The sequence below is a fragment of the Chiloscyllium plagiosum genome, chromosome 18 (assembly GCF_004010195.1).
Source record: "Chiloscyllium plagiosum isolate BGI_BamShark_2017 chromosome 18, ASM401019v2, whole genome shotgun sequence".
Classification (NCBI taxonomy): Eukaryota; Metazoa; Chordata; class Chondrichthyes; order Orectolobiformes; family Hemiscylliidae; genus Chiloscyllium; species Chiloscyllium plagiosum.
In genome coordinates, this window is record NC_057727.1 from 64,058,966 (window position 1) to 64,077,971 (window position 19,006).

The 19,006-nt window shown below is 39.9% G+C and overlaps 1 protein-coding gene across 4 annotated transcripts in view; it reads left to right on the plus strand.

Annotated features, from left to right (window-relative positions):
* dock3 (dedicator of cytokinesis 3) overlaps positions 1–19,006 on the plus strand; it is a 918,089-nt gene that overhangs the window by 427,950 nt on the left and 471,133 nt on the right. For all 4 annotated transcript variants that reach the window (XM_043708484.1, XM_043708482.1, XM_043708483.1 and 1 more), the window contains exon 10: positions 12,325–12,406. In XM_043708484.1, coding sequence (XP_043564419.1) covers positions 12,325–12,406 — 82 coding nt within the window. The remainder of the gene's footprint in view (positions 1–12,324; positions 12,407–19,006) is intronic.

A 19,006-nucleotide genomic window follows, 5' to 3' on the forward strand; every position in this document is an offset into this window, starting at 1 on the left:
GGCAAATGGGACTAGAGTAAGTTAGGATACCTGGTCGGCATGAACGATTTGGAGCACAGTGTCTGTTTCCTTGCTGTATATCTCTATGACTCTATAACACTAATACAGCAGGCAAAAACAGCATAATGGAAGAGTGGTATTTAAATTGTAATATGTTGGGAACTATGGATTTACAGAGGGATCTGGGTGTCTTTGTGCACCAATTAATAAAAGTAGACTGGCAGGTAGAGCAAGCAAATAAGAAGGCAAATTGTATGTTAGCCTTCATTACAAGAGGATTTGAGTTCAGAAGTAGGGTTGTTTTACTGCACCTATATAGAGCCTCAGTGAGACCACACCTGTGTGCAGCTTTGGCTACCTACCTAAGAAAGAATTTGCTTGCCGTAGAGGGAGTGCCATGGAGGTTCACTAGGCTAATCCCAATGATGGCAGAGTTGTCCTATGAGGAGAGATTAATTCAACTACACCTATATTCACTGCTGTTTAGAAGGATGAGAGGGGATCTGATTGAAACATACAAAATTCTAACAGGGCTGGAGAGACTAGCTCTAGGAAGGAAGTTTTCCCAGACTGGGGGAGTCTAGAACTAGGACATATAGTACTAATATATTGGATAGACCATTTAAGTCTATGATGAATGAAGATTTCTTCACTGTGAGCCTGTGGAATTCTCTACAACAGAATTCTGTGGAGACCAAGTCACTGAATATATTCAAGAAAGCCAAATTATTAGATCTTAAACATATGAAGATGTATGGGGAGAAAGCAGGAATATGGCATTGAGACAGATGATCATATCGAATGATAGACCAGGCTTGAAGGGCCGAATGACCTGCTTCTGGTATCTTTGTTTTTAATTGTTATTATGTCCCTGACGGCTTCTTTCTAATGTTGAACTATCATAGATGCAGCTTTAATTCCTTTTCTCTTTTTTTAAGAACTTCACTTTTTTTCCACCGGCCTTTTGAATGAGAGAAACATTCCTGTCTCTAAAATGAGTTCCCAGGACAGACTGAAAATAAGAGTCTGGAAATTCTTCCCCACTAAGGTCTTTGTTTAGTTGTCTGGAAACTCTGGTTAATGTCTTTAGTTTACAATTATAGCTATTTCAGTTTAAAAGCTAATTGTTAACTCCAAACTCACAGACAAACTCATTTATTTAATTTAGCATTCCAAGAATCCAAACTTGCAATAAATGATATTAAATGTACGTCCCAGTTTCATCACATACATAAGTGTAGAGTATTCCTGCATTTATGCATTTGTGATTAGTGGACAGATTTGGGAGGTAAGGGATGTCTCAGTAGGTGAGCAACTGAAATCAAAATACTTTCCAACTGAGCTGCTGTAGTAGTTGTAGCATTAATGCAATTGGTCCAGTTTGTTTTCAGCATTCTATCTATGAGTAGCAGACTGGTCCACCAATATATGACAAGACCTCTGGCATTAGATGGCACTGGTAAAGAAAGGCACTAAGCCTGGCAGATGGAGCAAATAAATGGATTCTGTCAGAAAGAAAGGGTACTTTTGGGGGAAGGAGCCCTATTTGGAGGAGGATAAGGCAAAGAAAGGATTTCCTCAACCAGAGTGTAAACTACAGACTTAATTTTATATAAATACTGTGTCTTCCTTGTTTAACCTTAATTTCTCTGTGTGTTTTTAAATGACATGGTGCCAGTGGAATAAAAAAAATCCTTGCTTCATGATCTTTAGGCTATTCATATATTGAAATCTTTTGTTACCTTTCTAGCATAGGCAGTGGGATTCCACATCACAGACATAAAGTTGAAAGTGCTTGACATAATTGAATGCATAGTAGAACAGTTGAAACTGGCAATATCTGTGAGGGAGGCTGAAACTATTCCTAGTATCATTGGAATCTCAGGCATCAGTTGAGAAAATCAGACCTTTAGGCCATCCCACTTACTCCCATGTGCATTCCCAAATCATAACAGAGGAAGAAAGCTGTATTTCTAGATGCATTGTTTACTTATCAATGAGTAAGAAACTGAAAAGATTCAGGGGAAGACCAGAAACACCTGATCACAAGTGTCTGAAGATACATTGAGTGTGCATAACTGGTAATGTCATCAAGGAGGCCTCAATGTGAGCAAGCAGCAATGTTTACCATGGAAAATTTACACAGGGAAATCTGTGAGGAAATACTGGGAAGAGTTACAGAGGTTCAAAGGAATCCATAGCAGAATGTTGAGGTACTGGAAAGGGCTTGTTTGCAGTAGCCGGCACAGTTACAACAGAGTTTTAATTAGTACAAACAAACTGAAAGGGAGGACCTGGACCCTATAACTCTTGAGATGGTAAAGTTATTTGACTGCATCATCCTCCTGGATCACTGCTTCAAATGAACCACAGATAAGTAACTGAAGGACTGCCTAATAGAAGCAGTAGGGGGGTGGGAATCTGTGAATGGAGTTGAAGAAGCCTAAAGGTGAGTGATAAACCACAATTGCCTTGTTTTGACATATGGGATCACATCATCCAGGTCATAGGGAAAATTTGGACTCCTAAGACCAGGGAAGAGGCTACAATGAGGGAGGTGACTGCCAGTAAGGACAGAAATGTTGACATCAGCAAAAAGAGGCAGACAGAACAGATAGCTGCACAACCAACACAGATCCGGACCTTGCCGTCCTATCTTGCATTAAGCCTTACAGCTAATTCCACTCAAATGCTGAAGAAAAGTGTTGAAATTGTGACATTTTGGATACTTTGCCCTCAACAACCACTGCAATTAGAAACAGAGAGTCCATTGCTTATCTCGAGACATTAAACTAGTTCAGTCTCCCACCAAACACCAGGCAGTGGATTTGAGATTCCTTCACGAAAAAGCTCAGTTTTGTGTAGAGTGATAGGGCCTTGCCCTATGGCAAATGTTCAAATTTGTAAAATATGAGAATCATGCCTAATTGATAATCATCTGTCACTTACCAGCTTTACTGTGGGCATTTTGCTGAGTAGTGTGAACTGAATAATGTATCTTTCCTCAGCCAGGTCCCTACTTTGCAGAGGTCATACATCCCTTATCATGTTACTTCAAGCCACCCCTATAGCCTGATGTTTCTGGTAGTACATGACCCAATCAATACTCCACTGGAATAAGAAAGTTGAGAACACCCATGGTGATAGTGTTGAACATATTAGGAAATATTGAGATATCCTTGGAAAGCATGTGTGGTGGCTGCTATGAGTACCATGAGATATGCAGTTGGGGCTCAGAAGTCTTCCTCAGATCATCCACTTAAGGTACATTAGTTTATATGGGACCTTAGAACTTATTCAAATTGTAGGGATTAGGGGTGTTCGTTTAACCCTCACCCCCACCCCCCATCCCACCACCATCATTGTTCTTAGAGGCTCATGCTAGCCATTTCAACTGGTTGACATTTCTAGAGTATCATGTGTCATGCCTAAGCAGAGTTCCCACTTGGTATAACTTTGGAAACCACCCGCATCACTCTGGGAAAAAAGGGCATGGTACCTTTACAGATTGCCAGTTTCGGTGACAAAGATATATACGTCCAATCAAAAACACCCATAGTTGTCTTTAAACCTGAAGCTGTCAGAGACCATGGATTAACTGGAGGAGATCTATCTAACTTACGTCAAAAATGAATAATAACAAGTTAGAGGTGAGTCAGAGGAAGCTGTTTGTTTCTACTCTTACCAAGTGTATGGGAGAACTTTCAGTAAAGGTCATGATGAAATGAGTTATTGTGACTCACTGGATTCCATACCATCAATGGATGGAAGTTTGGGACTACCTGTAGATGATTTTGAAAAGGAATGTCATCTGTGGGTCAAATCAAAGTTCTCATGAGGAAGAAACCAAGCTAAGGATTTGTATCAATTATTGGGCATTCAACTCCAAGATACATAAGGATGCTTATGCTGTAGCTAAGATTGAGGAAACATTAAAATTTCTCAAAGGTGAAAGGGATTTCTGCTGTCTCAATTTGACCAATTTTATAATCAGCCACCCATTTTTGAACAAGAGATTGAAAGGTCAGCATTTCAGATCAGCACAGGAGACTTTACGAATATATGAAAATATTGTTTGGGCGCTGTAATGTCCCTGTACATTTATAAATATGATGAATAAAGCTTTTGGTGACCTTAATTTCAAGTCTTTCCTTAGGTATCCAGGCTCTATATTCAAGGACACCCATGAAAGACTAGACACCATCTCCACCACATGTGGTAATTTAACTTAAAAGCCAAACCAGCGAAGTGCCAACTTCTCTGGACAAAACAATGGCACTTTGGGCACTTAGTTATCAAGCAAGGTATTACTCATGATGAGAAAATTCATGGACTAGAGGAATAGCCTTGACCTAAGGATCAGCATGGACTACTTTTTCCATCAGGTTACTGTAGGAGGATCATGCAAGGCTGTGCATAATTGGCCATCCAGTTCTATGATTTACTTAGAAAATCAGAGAATGCTGAAGGAATGGTTGGGAAAGGATGTAAAAGGTATGAATTTTCAGAGAGCATCTCAGAGGGTTGGACCCCAACATGCAAAGACTGATTTTGCAATCAGTACCTTACCTTATCACGCATTTCCTTGGCCTAAAAGTGGTGATGTCACCGGTTCAAAAGCAGACAGGAGCAATTATGATTTGTTGCAGTTGGAGTCTCCAGCTGGATGAGATGTACATGAAAACTTATTCCAGTAGCTGATCCTATGCCCATACTGCAAATCAAGACAGCATTCCCAATTCCTGATGCTTTTCGAACTAAGATTCAATAGTTTATCAGTGATGTGCCATGACTGAGATCCAAACCAAGTCCAAATAGGTGGAGCCAGGTGCAGTTTCACCTTTGCCATCTATCTTAAAATAGATCCTCAGACAGCTCACAGCATTCACCTGCACTATTACTGGAAGACTCAACATCCATCAAATCACGCCAGTATCCATACAGGCAGAGAAACTATTAAGGCGCTGGAGGAGGATGGAGACCTTTATTAGCTGAAATTTGATAAGGTGACTGAGAGAAAGCAACTCATCCTTCCCGACAGCGCAAGTGTTAGTAGAAGTTCATGATCAAACAAAACCAAGTGATGGATAAGATGACTGCCCTGACCAAAGAGTGGTGTTACTGACTCAGGGTATTTGCTGATAATGATGACTAGTATCATAACTGAGAGAGGTATACTTTCCCAAAGGAGAAAAACATATCCACCCCACTTCCCCCCCCCCACCCCCCCACCCCCCCTTATTGGCTTCCAGGTCACCAACAGATCTCCAGAGGTTTCCTGCAATGGATTTTGACTTCAGTAGTAATGATACTGAGCATGTTGTTGTATTCAGATATCTGCACCAGGTTCACGCAAACTATTCCCATCCATAATCAATGAGACCTTAGCTATAGCCAGAGTGTTAGTGCATGATTGGCTTGTCTGTTTCAGCATTCCATGTCAGATTCACAGTAATTGAGTGCAATTTCAAGAATAAGATCATAGAAGGGCTTTGCAAAATGTTTGTATGGTATTGTTAAGAGATGCACTCCCCTTTATCATCCAGAGGATAATGGACAGTACAAACAATTCAGTCATCAGACTTAACCTTTATGTCGGAGAAAGTGAGAACTGCAGATGCTGGAGAGTTGGAGTCAAAATGTGTGGCACTGGAAAAGCACACGATGTTTATGCCATAAGGTTGTAGGATCCTGACACAGAAGATGAGGCGTTCTTCCTCCACTTTGCGGGTGGCTTTGATTTGACGGTGGAAGAGACACAGGACTTGCATGTCCTTGGGGGAGTAGGAGAGGGAGTTGAAATAATTGGCAGTGGGGGTGTTTGATGCATGTATCCATTTTGTGCTATGTCTAGTTGCTAGAATGCCAAGATTCAAACAGTGGCATATGTAAAAGAACATCCAGTATCGGGTGAAGATGGTGAGGGAGGGTATTGAGTTGGACAACAGGAGAAGTATTACCAGAACCTCCAGTAACAGATGGTGACAGTGAAGGAAGCCACTATGCAGGGCAGCAAGATCAGCCAAATGGACCCTCACTGGAGGGTGTGTCTTTGAGGGAAAGAAACCTCATGGGGATAAAGATCAGACACAAGGGATTTCCTCATCCAAGTGTAAACCAGATAATTCTATATGAATACTTTTTTAAAAAATTGTCACTTCCCTTCATGTTTGTAATAACCCAATGCCTGCTGAATAAAGGATCCCTACGTTGTGATCTTTTGGCCATCTTGTGTTCAAATTTCATGTTACATATAGTTTACCTAATTTTCCAATGGTATGCTTATAGATTATTTTGTTCAGAATTAGCTCTGAAGTTATTTCTTGTTTCTGATTGTAGTTCCCATTGATTTAGCTTAATATGTGAAATTGACAATAGTACAGCCAATGACAATAATGTGCTCTGTGAGTTTGACTGTAGAATTAATTCAGAGTGAAGTTGTTATATGAATATTTTGTGACGTTGTTAGCAGAAGACTGTTGGGTACAACTTTTCTGCTCGATGTGCTATCCTTTATTCAATAGTACACTTACTTGTGGAATGTGCATTTGGCTGTAACTGATCTTATGTGGTATATATAACTTTGGGAACAATTGGGAATTAAGTGAAAGTTGCTGTAAAAACAGAAAATGCAAGAGAAACATGACAGATCTGGTAGAGAGAGAGAAACATTCTTAATATTTTGACTCCAATGAAAATTGTATCCATCTTGAGAAAGATTTTTTTTGTCCTTCTGCTCAAATTCATTTCCACATTGGTCAATGCTATATCAATGAACCAGCAAAATTTGGGCCACTTTTTAAAATTTAATTTTCAAACATAGGTTAAAGAAATTTGTATTTGATATAATGAAGCATCGTAACATGAATCACGACAATTAATACAACTAGATACAAGCTTCCCATTTGAAAAAAAAATTATAATCAACAGTGTTACACACAACCTGTGAGTAATCAGATTTTAAATGGTAAAAATTATTTTTTAAAAATGTACAGGATCAGTTAAGTAAGCATTTCTATCATCTGCTGAGCTACCTCATATTGAGGCTTAGTGTCAGTCTTTTACTTGATAAATACACTCATAAAACAGTTTATAAAAGTAAAACCTCTAGGCCAGATTTTCAAACGAGTAGCAATCTCATGCAGATTGCCCCTGATTGGAAAATCCGAACAAGAAGTTTTACTGTTATAGACTGTTTAACAGGTATGTTATCTCATGTGGATTGCCACTCCATCCCTTTTTTTAACTGCAAGGACAGAGCTTTGATTTTCTGACAGGAGAATCCAATCTGGCTTCCTTAGGAATGTGGAGTAGTATTTCCATTCTGACAGTTCTTTTGTATTGCAGAACTGTCACAGGATGGAAACACTCCATTTTCATAGACATTAGCTCATATTATCTGGAAATCAATGGTCCAGAAACACAGACAGCCACTTTTAACTGCTATTATAAATGGCAAGTCTGTAAGATGTGTGAGGTTAGGATCTAGAGAGGGTAGGTGAGTAGGGTGCCAGGTAAGTAGAGTACCAGATGGGGGAGCAGATGAAGATGAATATTGGTTATGAGGTATGTGGTTGGGTACAGCAGTGGGAAAGGGGGTTTCAGGTCCATGGGTGGGATGATGACCACATAGCCAAATCAGGTTTAGAACCAGGAAAGGGGGTTCATGTCCTGGAGTAGGATGATGGGCACAGAGCCAAATCGGGTTCTGAGCCAGGAAGGGGTTTCAGGTCCTAGGAAAGGCAGAGGGAAATTGAGGGTGTAACTGAATTGGGGGTGTGGGGTACAGTGTAGCTGGAAGTGGGAACAGGTGAGTTGTGTTGGCCTCCTGAGAGTGAAGGGTAAGTTGGATCTGGAGCAGTAAAGTGATGTTTGTCTCAGAGGTGTGAAGGAAGATCATATTTGGATGGGGTGTGTGATGGTATCAGATCTTTAGTGGGACAGGCATCCAGGAAATTTCAGGACAGAACTTATTAGATGTAAATGTCTGTTGGAGATGTAGTTGCAGGCTGTATGAAGGGGTCAGTTGGTTAGTTACTCAGGAATTAGACTAAGTATTTGAAATAATTCCACAGAGAATAGTGTCCAGTCGTCAGTCACCCTTTATTTACATTTGGAGAGTCCTTGACACTGATGCAGCTTCCTCAGAGTTAAAAGAACTGACAATCCTGTTTTTTTTAGGAAGAAAGGAAACACCCAAGTGGCCAGTGATACTCCTGGTTTTTATTTTTTGCTTTTTTTTAACCTCCACACTACCACCTAACTGTACTTATTTTTTCCCCAGTAGTGCTTATTTTTTTCCCCAGCACCCATGTTGTGTGTGTGCAGGTGTGAGACACAGTGAGAGACACAAGGTGCACAAATCTTTATTCAGTTTCCACCACAAGGAAGAAAGGAAACACCCGAGTGGCCAGTGACAAGCAGTGCCCTTCACATCAAAGGGCAATGCTGTGTGATCAAACAGTGAAGGGGAGGACAGGGATTAAATCAAAATAGAGTTGGATGAGGAACAATCCTCTTTATATCTGTCAGCCACTGTTCCCGATTGGACCAGATTAACAGCCCTAATCAAGGAACTCATATTCTGACGTCCACCTGACTGACCTTGTTGCAACCACTACATACCTCCCCCCAAGTCCGAGGACATAGACCAGTTCTTTTTTTTCAACTGTTCCGAGGGCATTTTAGCAATGTGTCAGGTTCCTCCAACTCTGCTTCTGATACGGGCAGCATGTAATACACAGTAGCTCACTTCTTGCGCCTGGAGTGTTTCAGAAAAACTTCATTCTCCTCTTCAGATGGCAAAGGCATCATGGCGGTGATACCCACCGTGTCCATCTCAGATTCTGAGCTACCATCAACCCTTTGATGGAGGGGGAGAACCCACAGGTTCTGTTACAGTCGGAAAGGCTGTTGAGGAGTTGAGCATGTTTTGCTCCCATGTCATTTGCAGATTTCATGTGGGCCATGTGCTTATTGAAGACTCTTGCATCTACCCGATCTTTTTACATCACTGGATCTGACCTTGCGTCAACCATGACTCTTACCTGTACAGGGTCATTCCCATGGTTTCTACACCAAACTTCGTCCCAGAAGTAAACTGTCTCTCTCGCTTAGCAGAGTCTTGTTGTTCCTGATGCTATTTCACATCCACCCTCGGCCCTGGAAGATCAAATTTAACCTGGTGCAGACTCTTCTCATTAGCAACTCTTCTGGAGCTATCCCTGTGGTTGAGTGAGGAGGTGGTCCGATCATCAAATAGCAACTTGGACAGTTAAGTATCAAGTGAAGTTGTAGGCTGTTTGTTTAAGCCTGCCTTCAAAGTTTGACTGCTCTTTCTACCCAGACCATTGGATGATGGATGGTGTGCAGCTGTCCTTGTATAACGAATACTATTCAACTTCAGGAAATATTCAGATTCATTGCTAGTAAACAGTTGGCCCATTATCTGTAGCCAACCCTACCGAAAATCTGTGTATCACAAAAGATGCTCACCGTTTTCTATCATTGTTCCCAATTATAACAAATGAACTCCATGCACATCCAGCCACTTTGAGTGGACATCCACAATAATTAAGAACATTGGGCCTTTGAAGGTACTAGCATAGTTGATGTGCACCCAAGTCCTGGGTTTACCTGGCCATTCTCACAATTATGGAGGATACTGCTAGTAGTAATTTTTGTCTTTGTATGCATTCTGGGCAGTGTCCCACCAACTATGCCTGAATCCAGTACCAGCTACCAGATATAACTTCTCACCAACATCTTCATTTTGGAAACCCCTGGGTGATCCAACCAGTATCTGAAGGCAGCCTTTGCTCAGGACAATCACTCTTATTCGCCATAATAATTTGCCAGGTCTCTACGGTGATCTGGTCTCTCTGCATCCAAAAAGGTTTCAGTTCTGGTTGTGATAGCCCTTTGATATCCCCCATCACCACCAGCTGTTTCGGTTTTGCTATGACCTGATCTTTTTGCGTCCAGAGTCTGATATTGCCAGCTGTGACTGGAAGTGTGTCCAGAAAGTTTAAAAACATTGTGGACTCTTCCAGTGACAGTGCCACTGGTGGTGTATCTGCCAACGGAAGGCAGCTCAATCCATTGGCATTTGCTACCTGGCTGTCCTGGACAGCGTTACAACATGTAATCATATGCACTTAGTATTAGAACCTCCCATTGTATTCAACCTGAAGCAGTGGGCGGCATTGCCTTGTCCTCTTTATGCAGACCTAGCGGGGGTTTGTGCTGCACTATTTGACTCAGAATGCAGCATTTCGCATTTCTCTAAATTAAACTCCATCTGCCACTCCTCAGTCCATTGGCTCATCTGATCAAGATTCCATTGTAATCCGAGGTAACCTCCTTCACTGTCCACTACATCTCTAATTTTGGTGTCATCTGCAAACTTACTAATTATACCTCCTAAGGTCACGTTCAAATCATTTATATGACGAAAAGTAGTGGACCCAGCACTGATACTTGTGGCACTCCACTGGTCACAGGCCTCCAATCTGGGGATTCTGGGTAATCCAAGATTGAGGATGGGAAAAATTTCTGGCTATAACAGGCTGCTGCTTTTTTGAAATATTTTAGGTGTTGGTGGTGATTTCCTCCAGTAATGAATACTGGAGTTTTCTTACTCCATTTAGGCCTTGTGAGACTCCTTCTGTGTCAAGTCCGCATACTGGCAGCAACTACACTTGGCTTGCAGCCCAGATCCAGAAGAAAATTTTAACCATTTGGCAAGGCTTAGCTTTGTTTTAGAACTTTGCTGTGGGCTGACCTAGAGTCCCTCTGTTCAGGATATGTACTGAGTGAGGCTATGCAAATTAATGTCAACCAAATTAATGAGGATGTACACTTCCACTGGAATACCCTGCTACTTGTGCTCCACTTGCCACATTTTCCAATGATAAAACCAGTTGTAGTGTTTGTTGAAGTCCAGTTGGGCTTTGGTTAGTAGGTGCTTTTACATGGTTACATCATTAATTCCAGTCCTGTCGCCACTGAAATAACTTCACAGAGGCCAGTATCTTGCTGCCAAGAATCCCTAGTTCTGAGGAAGCTGGATCAGTGTCAGCTCTCAGAGTGAACAGAACCTCTGAGACTCCTGTTTATTTTTCCTAAGGGTCAACTTTTTCATGCAGAGAGGGTGGTGCATGTATGGAATGAGCTGCCAGAGGAAGTGGTGGAGCAGGTACAATTACAGCATTTAAAAGGCAAGAGACTTCTGTTTATAGCTGTTAGCCAGAGCTCCCTGATTGGACCAGATTAACAGCTCCAATCAGGGAACTCATATTCAATGATGTCCATCTGACTGACCTTGTTACAGTAATTGCTGTATTTAATAGACAAACTTTTCCTGAGTACCTATTAATTTCAACAGAACCCTCTGAATTTTCCAATTTAAATGGAGACTTTTGGAGTTCCAGTAATAGAAGAATTGCCAGTTTGAATCTACAATTTCCTGGCAATTCTTTCAGAGTCTGCTATGATGGGGATTCCACAGCGTCCCCATATACATTTACCTACACATTTAAAAAATTAGGTTCAAGCTCTTTTAATATGCATCTATTTGCCGCCTTCGTACCCAAGCAAAGCAGCACAATTTTTTGATATTCCTCAAAGGCTTCCAAATTACTGCAATTATCAGAAACACATGACGATGCTTGATTCATCTAGATGCCTGGCTAGATTTGTGGGCACCTTAAACATGATTTTATAGCAAAATAAAACATTGCAGGAAATCACTTTGGTCTGGAGGAAATATTTACTTAAACTTCTGTAACCTTTCGTACAAATTAATTTGTGCTATTCAAGAAACCATTTGGTGAAGGATAGAACTGGAGCCATTCCTTATGCATTTAGTATTACCTTTAAAATGACACAGTGCAAGCATACACCTCCTAACCCAACAACCAAAGTTTAAGTCTCTGAATTTTTGCAGGGGCTCATCTGAATGCCCAGTTTATGTTAACCTCTATATAATAAAACACAATGAATATACAAATAACCATGCTAATTTTGATAGAATCAGAACACAGACATACCTAACAAAATTATGAACCCCATCTTTTATGTCACACAGCTCAAAATATTCTCTGCACATGTAACAAAAGTGTATGGACAAAATCTTTAGTTCTGCAGTTTGATGTTTCTCATGGTTCAAGTGGAAGTCATATTTTATCTAATCTCTGACAATACTGGAACTGATTATGTCTGAACAAATCTTTCCCTTAAGCAAACTTGCTAAAAGACATTCATAAGCTGACTTAGATGTATTCCCCTAAAAAATACTTAATTACATTTTCTTTTCTTTCGCAGTGAGAGGTTTATGGTGAGGCTGAATAAGAATGGAATGCCAAGAAACCCTGAGAAAATAGATCGGATGTGTGCATTATTTACGGTAAAGTCCTTGCATGCCATTTCAGTGTTTTATTCTTTTAAAAGAAGTTCAATTCCTTAAGTTGTAAATGAATTTAAACTCTGTGTATGAAGTTAAAAATCACACAACACCAGGTTATAGTCCAACAGGTCCAACTAAACCTGTTGGACTGTAACCTGGTGTTGTGTGATTTTTAACTTTGTACACCCCGGTCCAACACCGACATCTCGAATTCTGTGTATGAAGGTATTGTCATGAAAGATTTTTGTTAAATCTTGCATCAAACATATCAGTTTATTAGAGGCCAGTTTCTATAAATATTTAGGTTTGAGGACAAAAGGAGCTGCTTTTCCCTCAGCGATGTTCTTTCTCCTCTCAGGATAATGAGAATGTTAATTAAGAAACTATTAACACAAGAAACACAACATGAAATTTGAATATAAAGTGTATTGGTACTCTACAAATTAGACATTAACAACATAAGAAAATACTTTTTCTTTCATCTTTCTCAATCATTTTTCTTATTAGGCATGCTGTTAGGTTAGGTTAGGCTATTATACTAGCACTCATTCATAAATGTGGAAAATTTCTTAAATATGTCCTATCCACAAAAGGCAGAACAAATCAAATCCGGCCAATTATTGTCCCAATCTATATAAACAAAGTGACAGATCGGGTTATCAACAATACGACTATGCGGTACTTGCACAACAATAACCTGTTCACTGATGCTAAGTATAGGTTCTACCAGAGTCGCTCAGCTCCTGACCTTCCTTCAGTCTTAGTCCAAATATGGACAAACAAGCTGAACTTAAGAGGTGTGCTGAGGGTGATTGCCCTAGACATTAAGCCAGGATTTGACTGAATGAGCTGTTGAGGGTAAATCACCACAAGTTACCTTAAATTCAGCTACTTATTAAGAAATCTCACAGATAATCAAATACTGAAACAATAATTTAAACTTTACTAAGACTTCTCAAGTAAGCAAATATAAGCCTGCAACCCAACTTAGTTATTACACAATTAATGGTGAAATCTGACCAGGTTATCAACCAATAGGAAGTTTCCAGAGTTTGTTCCTTCTGCAGTGTTGTTCTTTAAAGTTCTGCTGTTGACTTGTTGTGGTGTTGGATTCTTATACAGTTTTCTGTCTTTCAGGTTTTTACTGTAGCATTATTGATAAATGATAGATTTTTTCATACCCAACATTGATTTCACATCTGCAGCTTGTCTTCTCATCAAAAGTAACTCTTTGTCCCTTGTTACCTTCGGGGTTAGCTGTGTGTATAACATATAGCTTTTTTCCTGCAATTTACTCATTTACTTCAGAACGTTGCTTCTGCAGGCAAGTCTAATTGCCCATTTGTCACAAGACAACAGATAATTAAGTGTTGTCTCCTCTCCAGGAAACAGCTTGTTTCCATTGTTTCTGTAGCTCCTTCTTCCCAGGGATGTCAATTCACATGTTGCTGTAACTCCTTTTATAACAATTTCTTGCTGTCCCTTTCATCTCAAGAATCAGTTTATTCCAAAAAGAGTTATTGCTGCTTCTTTCAATGTGGTAGAAATATGGAACTGCCTGAAAGGGTTTTGGGGACAGATATTGTCACAACATTAAAGAAACATTTTGAGAGCACTTAAAAATGTCATTCCATCGTAGGCTGTGAACCAAGTGCAGGTAAATGGAATTAGTGTAGTTCAGTGTTTGATCATGGCTGATCTGGCAATCCACAACTCCACTTTCCTGCTTTTTCTCCATAACCCTTGATACCCCTTCAAATTAAACGTCTGTCTTAAATATAATTAACAGCCCAGCCTCTACAGTTCTCTACAGTAAAGAATTCCACACATTCACTGCCTTCTAACAGAAGAAATTCCTCCTCTTTTGTCAATGGGTGACCCCTTATTCTGAGATTATTTCCTTCCTAGACTCTCCCACAAGGGGCAACAGCCATTCTGCATCTATCCTATTGTTATGATTTGCTAGTGGGATATAAAGAGGGTATTAATCAGTAAATATATATTAAGTAGTAAATTTATATGTTAAGTAGCAAATGAGCAGTAAATATATAAAGCAATAAATGTATATCAATAGGTCACATGCCTTTCTGCCCAGGTGGAGAACTTGAGAATCCTGGCACCATTCACGAAACTTGGTCACGAAGTCCAACAGCAAATAACACACGTTTTAAGTTGACAACCAGTCTCATTGCCTTCTTACAGTCACAAATCCCAGCCTGCAGTGAAGTCCAATGACTGGGGCAAAGTCCCTGATATTAGTACTATTGAGTCAAAGATTACATGCTGTATCACCATTTTTTGATACTTCCAGTACTTTTTCAAACATTCTATTATACAGAAAAACATTCGATTATCCAGGTTGCTCCATGTGACAGCCCAAGAAGACAGACAATTTAGTGTCACATGGTTACCTCTCAGTCTAAACAGGCTGTTTTTCCATTAGGTCTGTTTCCATGTACTTTTCAACTTTATTTCACTTGCTCATTACCAAATTCAATTAACACTTAGTGATTAATCCTTAATGGCTTGTTTTGGAAATGTAATTTTTATCCTACCACTGCACCTGTCAAATCTCCTAAGAACCTTGTCTATTTTGATAAGGTTGCCCTTCACTCTTCTCAACTCCCATGGAGTATAGGCTCAACCTATTTAAAATCTTTTCATAAGACAGTCCCTCCATACCTGGTATCTGACTTGTGTATATTTTCTAGATTGTCTCCAATGTGAATATATCTTTCTCAGATATCTTTCCTATCAGGAATGATGAAGGAAACTTATATGAAGATGTAGAGGATATGGGAAGAATTTTGATTCAATTTTTTTTGTCTCCGTATTCACAACAGAAAAGAACAACGTCAATGTAGTAATCCAGGATGAGTATGAAATATTGGACAAAATAATCAAAAGAGAGAAAGTACATAAGTCACCAGGACCGGATGCATTGTTCCCTAGGATGTTGAAGGAGGTCAGGGAGGAAGTAGTAGATCTCTGAGGATTATTTTTCAATCTTCATTAGACACAGGCGAGGTGCCAGAGGATTGGAGGAATGCAATTGTGGTTCATTGTTTAAAAAAAAGATACAAAGAAAATGACAAACAATTATAAACCTGTTAGCCTAACTTTGGTGGTGGGCAAATTGTTTAAATCAATCCTGAGAGATCAGATAAACTGCCACTTAGGAAGACATAGACTAATGTCAGGGATAGTTCACATGGCTTTTTTAAAGGAAAGCAATGCCTTGCAAGTTTGATTGAATTCTTTAAGGAAGTGACAAGAAGGATTGATGAGAGTAATCCACTGGATGTTGTCTGCCTATTTTATAAGACATTTGACAATGCCCCACACGGCAGTCTGTTCAAAAAACTGAAAGCCTATGGAGTGTAGGGTAATGTATCGAATTGGATCCAAAGTTGGCTTAGCTACAGGAAACAAAGGGTAATAGTCAATCACTGCCCTTACAAATGCAAAGTTGTTTAAAGTGGCGTTCCACAAGGCTCAGTGTTGGGGCCCCTGCTGTTTATTTTATAAATTAACAATGTAAACCTGAATGTGAGGCACACAATGGGAAAAATGCTCATGATACAAAACTTGGCCTGCGTGGTGGATATTGCCAGTACAAGATCCAAAATGATATACAAGAATTGGTGGAGTGGAGTGGGCGGGAAAGTGGCACATGGAGTTCAACTCTGATAAGTGTGAGGTAATACATTTAGGGAGGTAAAATAGTAAAAGGGAATATAGAATAAGCCAGAATGCACTGAGACGGGTAAGTGAAGTGCGCGATCTTGGCATGCAAATGCACAGGTCCCTAAAGCTGACAGTAAAGTTGTAAAGAACACATATGGAATTCACTCTGTCCTTGGCAGAGGTATAGACACTGATAAGACCACAACTAGAGTATGTGTGCAGCTCTGGTTACTACATTACATGAAGGACATAATTGCCCTGGAGAACATGCTAAGAAGATTTACTAGAATGTTGGCAAGGCTAAGAATTGTAGCTACGAGGAGAGATTGGGGGGTTGGCGTTGTTTTCCTTAGAACAGAGAAGCAAGGGGTGACATGATTGAGGAATACAAAATTGTGAGGGGAAAAACTAGAGTAGACAGGAATGCAGCAATGTAGTAATCATATTCATTTAAAAAGAGACGCTGAAATCTTTTAAAAGTACTTAGATTTGCACATTAAGTGCTGTTAGTTGCAGGGCTGTGGACTGTGTGCAGGAAGAAAGGATTATAAAGGGTATTTGGGTTTCTTTGGGTGAGTATGGACAAGATGGCTGAGTAGTCCCCTTTTGTACTGTATTATTTCTGTGGTTTCAAAAAAGGAACCATTCTCTCCACATCTAACCTGTGGAGATCTTTCAGGATCTCATATGTTCCAAATGGTGTCAGACAACTTGACAACTTGATAAACATCAGGAAACTCGAATACAAGTTACAATTGTTTATTCAACTAAACGCAAGGTGGCTTGGCTGCAACAGTCTAAAACTAAATTCTGCAGAAATCCACAAATTCGCAGGTTTTATACAGTTTAGATCATGTACCTAATTTTAACTGGTGAGTTTACAATTCATATCTTGATCAGATTTCCCAGGGTTAATTTACTTATTTCTTATAGTGCGTACATAAATAGGTACATACATACATAGTGCATACAAGGATCGTTTGTGTCTCCCAAGGCCTCCCATTATCCTGGTTATTTTGCAGTCTAGGCTACTTCCTTGTTTCTATCACCCACTCCCAGGCCTGGCTCTGACCTATCACCATTACCCTCACCTCCATCCACCCTCACACTCTCAGCTACCTTCCCCCAGACCCATCCCCCTCCCATTTATCTCTCAGCCCCCTCGGCTCAAAAGCCTCATTCCTGATGAAGGGATCTTGCCCGAAACTTCGATTCCCCTGCTGCATGGATGCTGCCTGGGCTTTTCCAGCACCACACTCTCAACTCTGATCTTCAGCATCTGCAATCCTCACTTTCTCTTGGCTTTTTGGCACTAACTTACATATATTTTACTGGTTTAGATACTGTGTCAGGTTTTACTTAACATCTTCTTTCGCCTGTATGTTGTTTGTTTCTCTGTTATAGATTTCCACCAGTTCTACCTTGCCCACCCTTGCCGGTAACTGTGGGTATGAATAAACTGCATGGAAGGTTACAGGAAAAGATTGATTGTTCCCATATTGGTACTGCCCTTCTGATGTAATGCAATATCTGCATGTATGCAAATAGCCAACATGAGTTGGTCCATTATTGGTTACATTTCTTCCATTTATAATTGACTGTTGCATTAAACCTGCACCTTGCTTCCTCTGCCTTATATATTGTATATGGACACACTAACAATCTATCTAAAGTGGTGCTTATTTTATTACTTTCTATCTAGTACATATGGTGTTACATTATGATACCTTACATAATAACTTCCCCTAATTACCTATTCTGTAATCTCTAAAATGTCTTAATTGATGTTGATTGTGGTATAACTGGGATTGCCAGCTCAATGCCAATTAACACATTGTTAGTGATAGTACATCCTGCATCAGGTTTATTTATGTGTTAAACCCGAGTTGGTAATCAGGCCATGCTGTCTGTGCTCTGACAGGCTAAGCAGGTGTGTATTTGTTATGCAAAAAGAGGTACTTCACCTGTATAAATTTATCCCAGGATTTTCTTTGACTGATCAATTATCTATGATCCATTGGTGTTGCAGACATCATCCTTTACCTCGTTGTTTGAGAAGTTTTTCCAAACGTTAATAATCGTCAATAGTTCATGCATGGCTCTCCAATGCAGTGGCCAAGTTCTGAATTACCTATGTCAGTGTTTGATCGATGCCCAGCTGTCTCTCTTGGATCCCTTATTCCTTTGCCAGAATTTTCTTAAGTTGAGAACTTAAAATCCAAACTTTTTGGTCACAGTTGTCAAATCAGTTGAATTTACATCTGAGATTCCTGTGTTAAAGGTTCTGGTGGCATAATTGACCAGCCAGTATTTTAGTCCACCCATTCCCTAAGCAAAGAGTTAAAAATCATACAACACCAGGTTATAGTCCAACAGGTTTAATTGGAAGCACACTAGCTTTCGGAGCGATGCTCCTTCATCAGGTGATTGTGGAGGGCTCGATCGTAACACAGAATTTATAGCAAAGATTTGCAGTGTGATGTAACTGAAATTATACATTGAAGAATTGATTGTCTGTTAAGCCTTTCATCTGTTAGAATACAGTGATAGTTTCACTTCTTTCATGTGTAAATCACAAAACCCTTTTTTTTTAAGTTGCATTCTCGGGTTAGCTGTTAACAATGGTGATAGCTAGACAATATGTTGAAGGTGTTAGCCCCCTGTGTTCTCTGTCTATGACCTGATGTTTAAATTGATTCTAATCTAAAAAGTGAGACAACAGATTGGGTGATCTCACAATCGTTCAGATAGGATTCAAGTTCATGTCGTTGACAGCCCTCACTCAGTCTGTCTGTGTTCCCATTTTCAAGGGACCAACTACCGACAAATTAATATGACACTCAATGAGAAATAATAAAACTTAAACTTTTATTTCATAATTGGGACAGAAATATCAAGTTGGATTCTAAATCA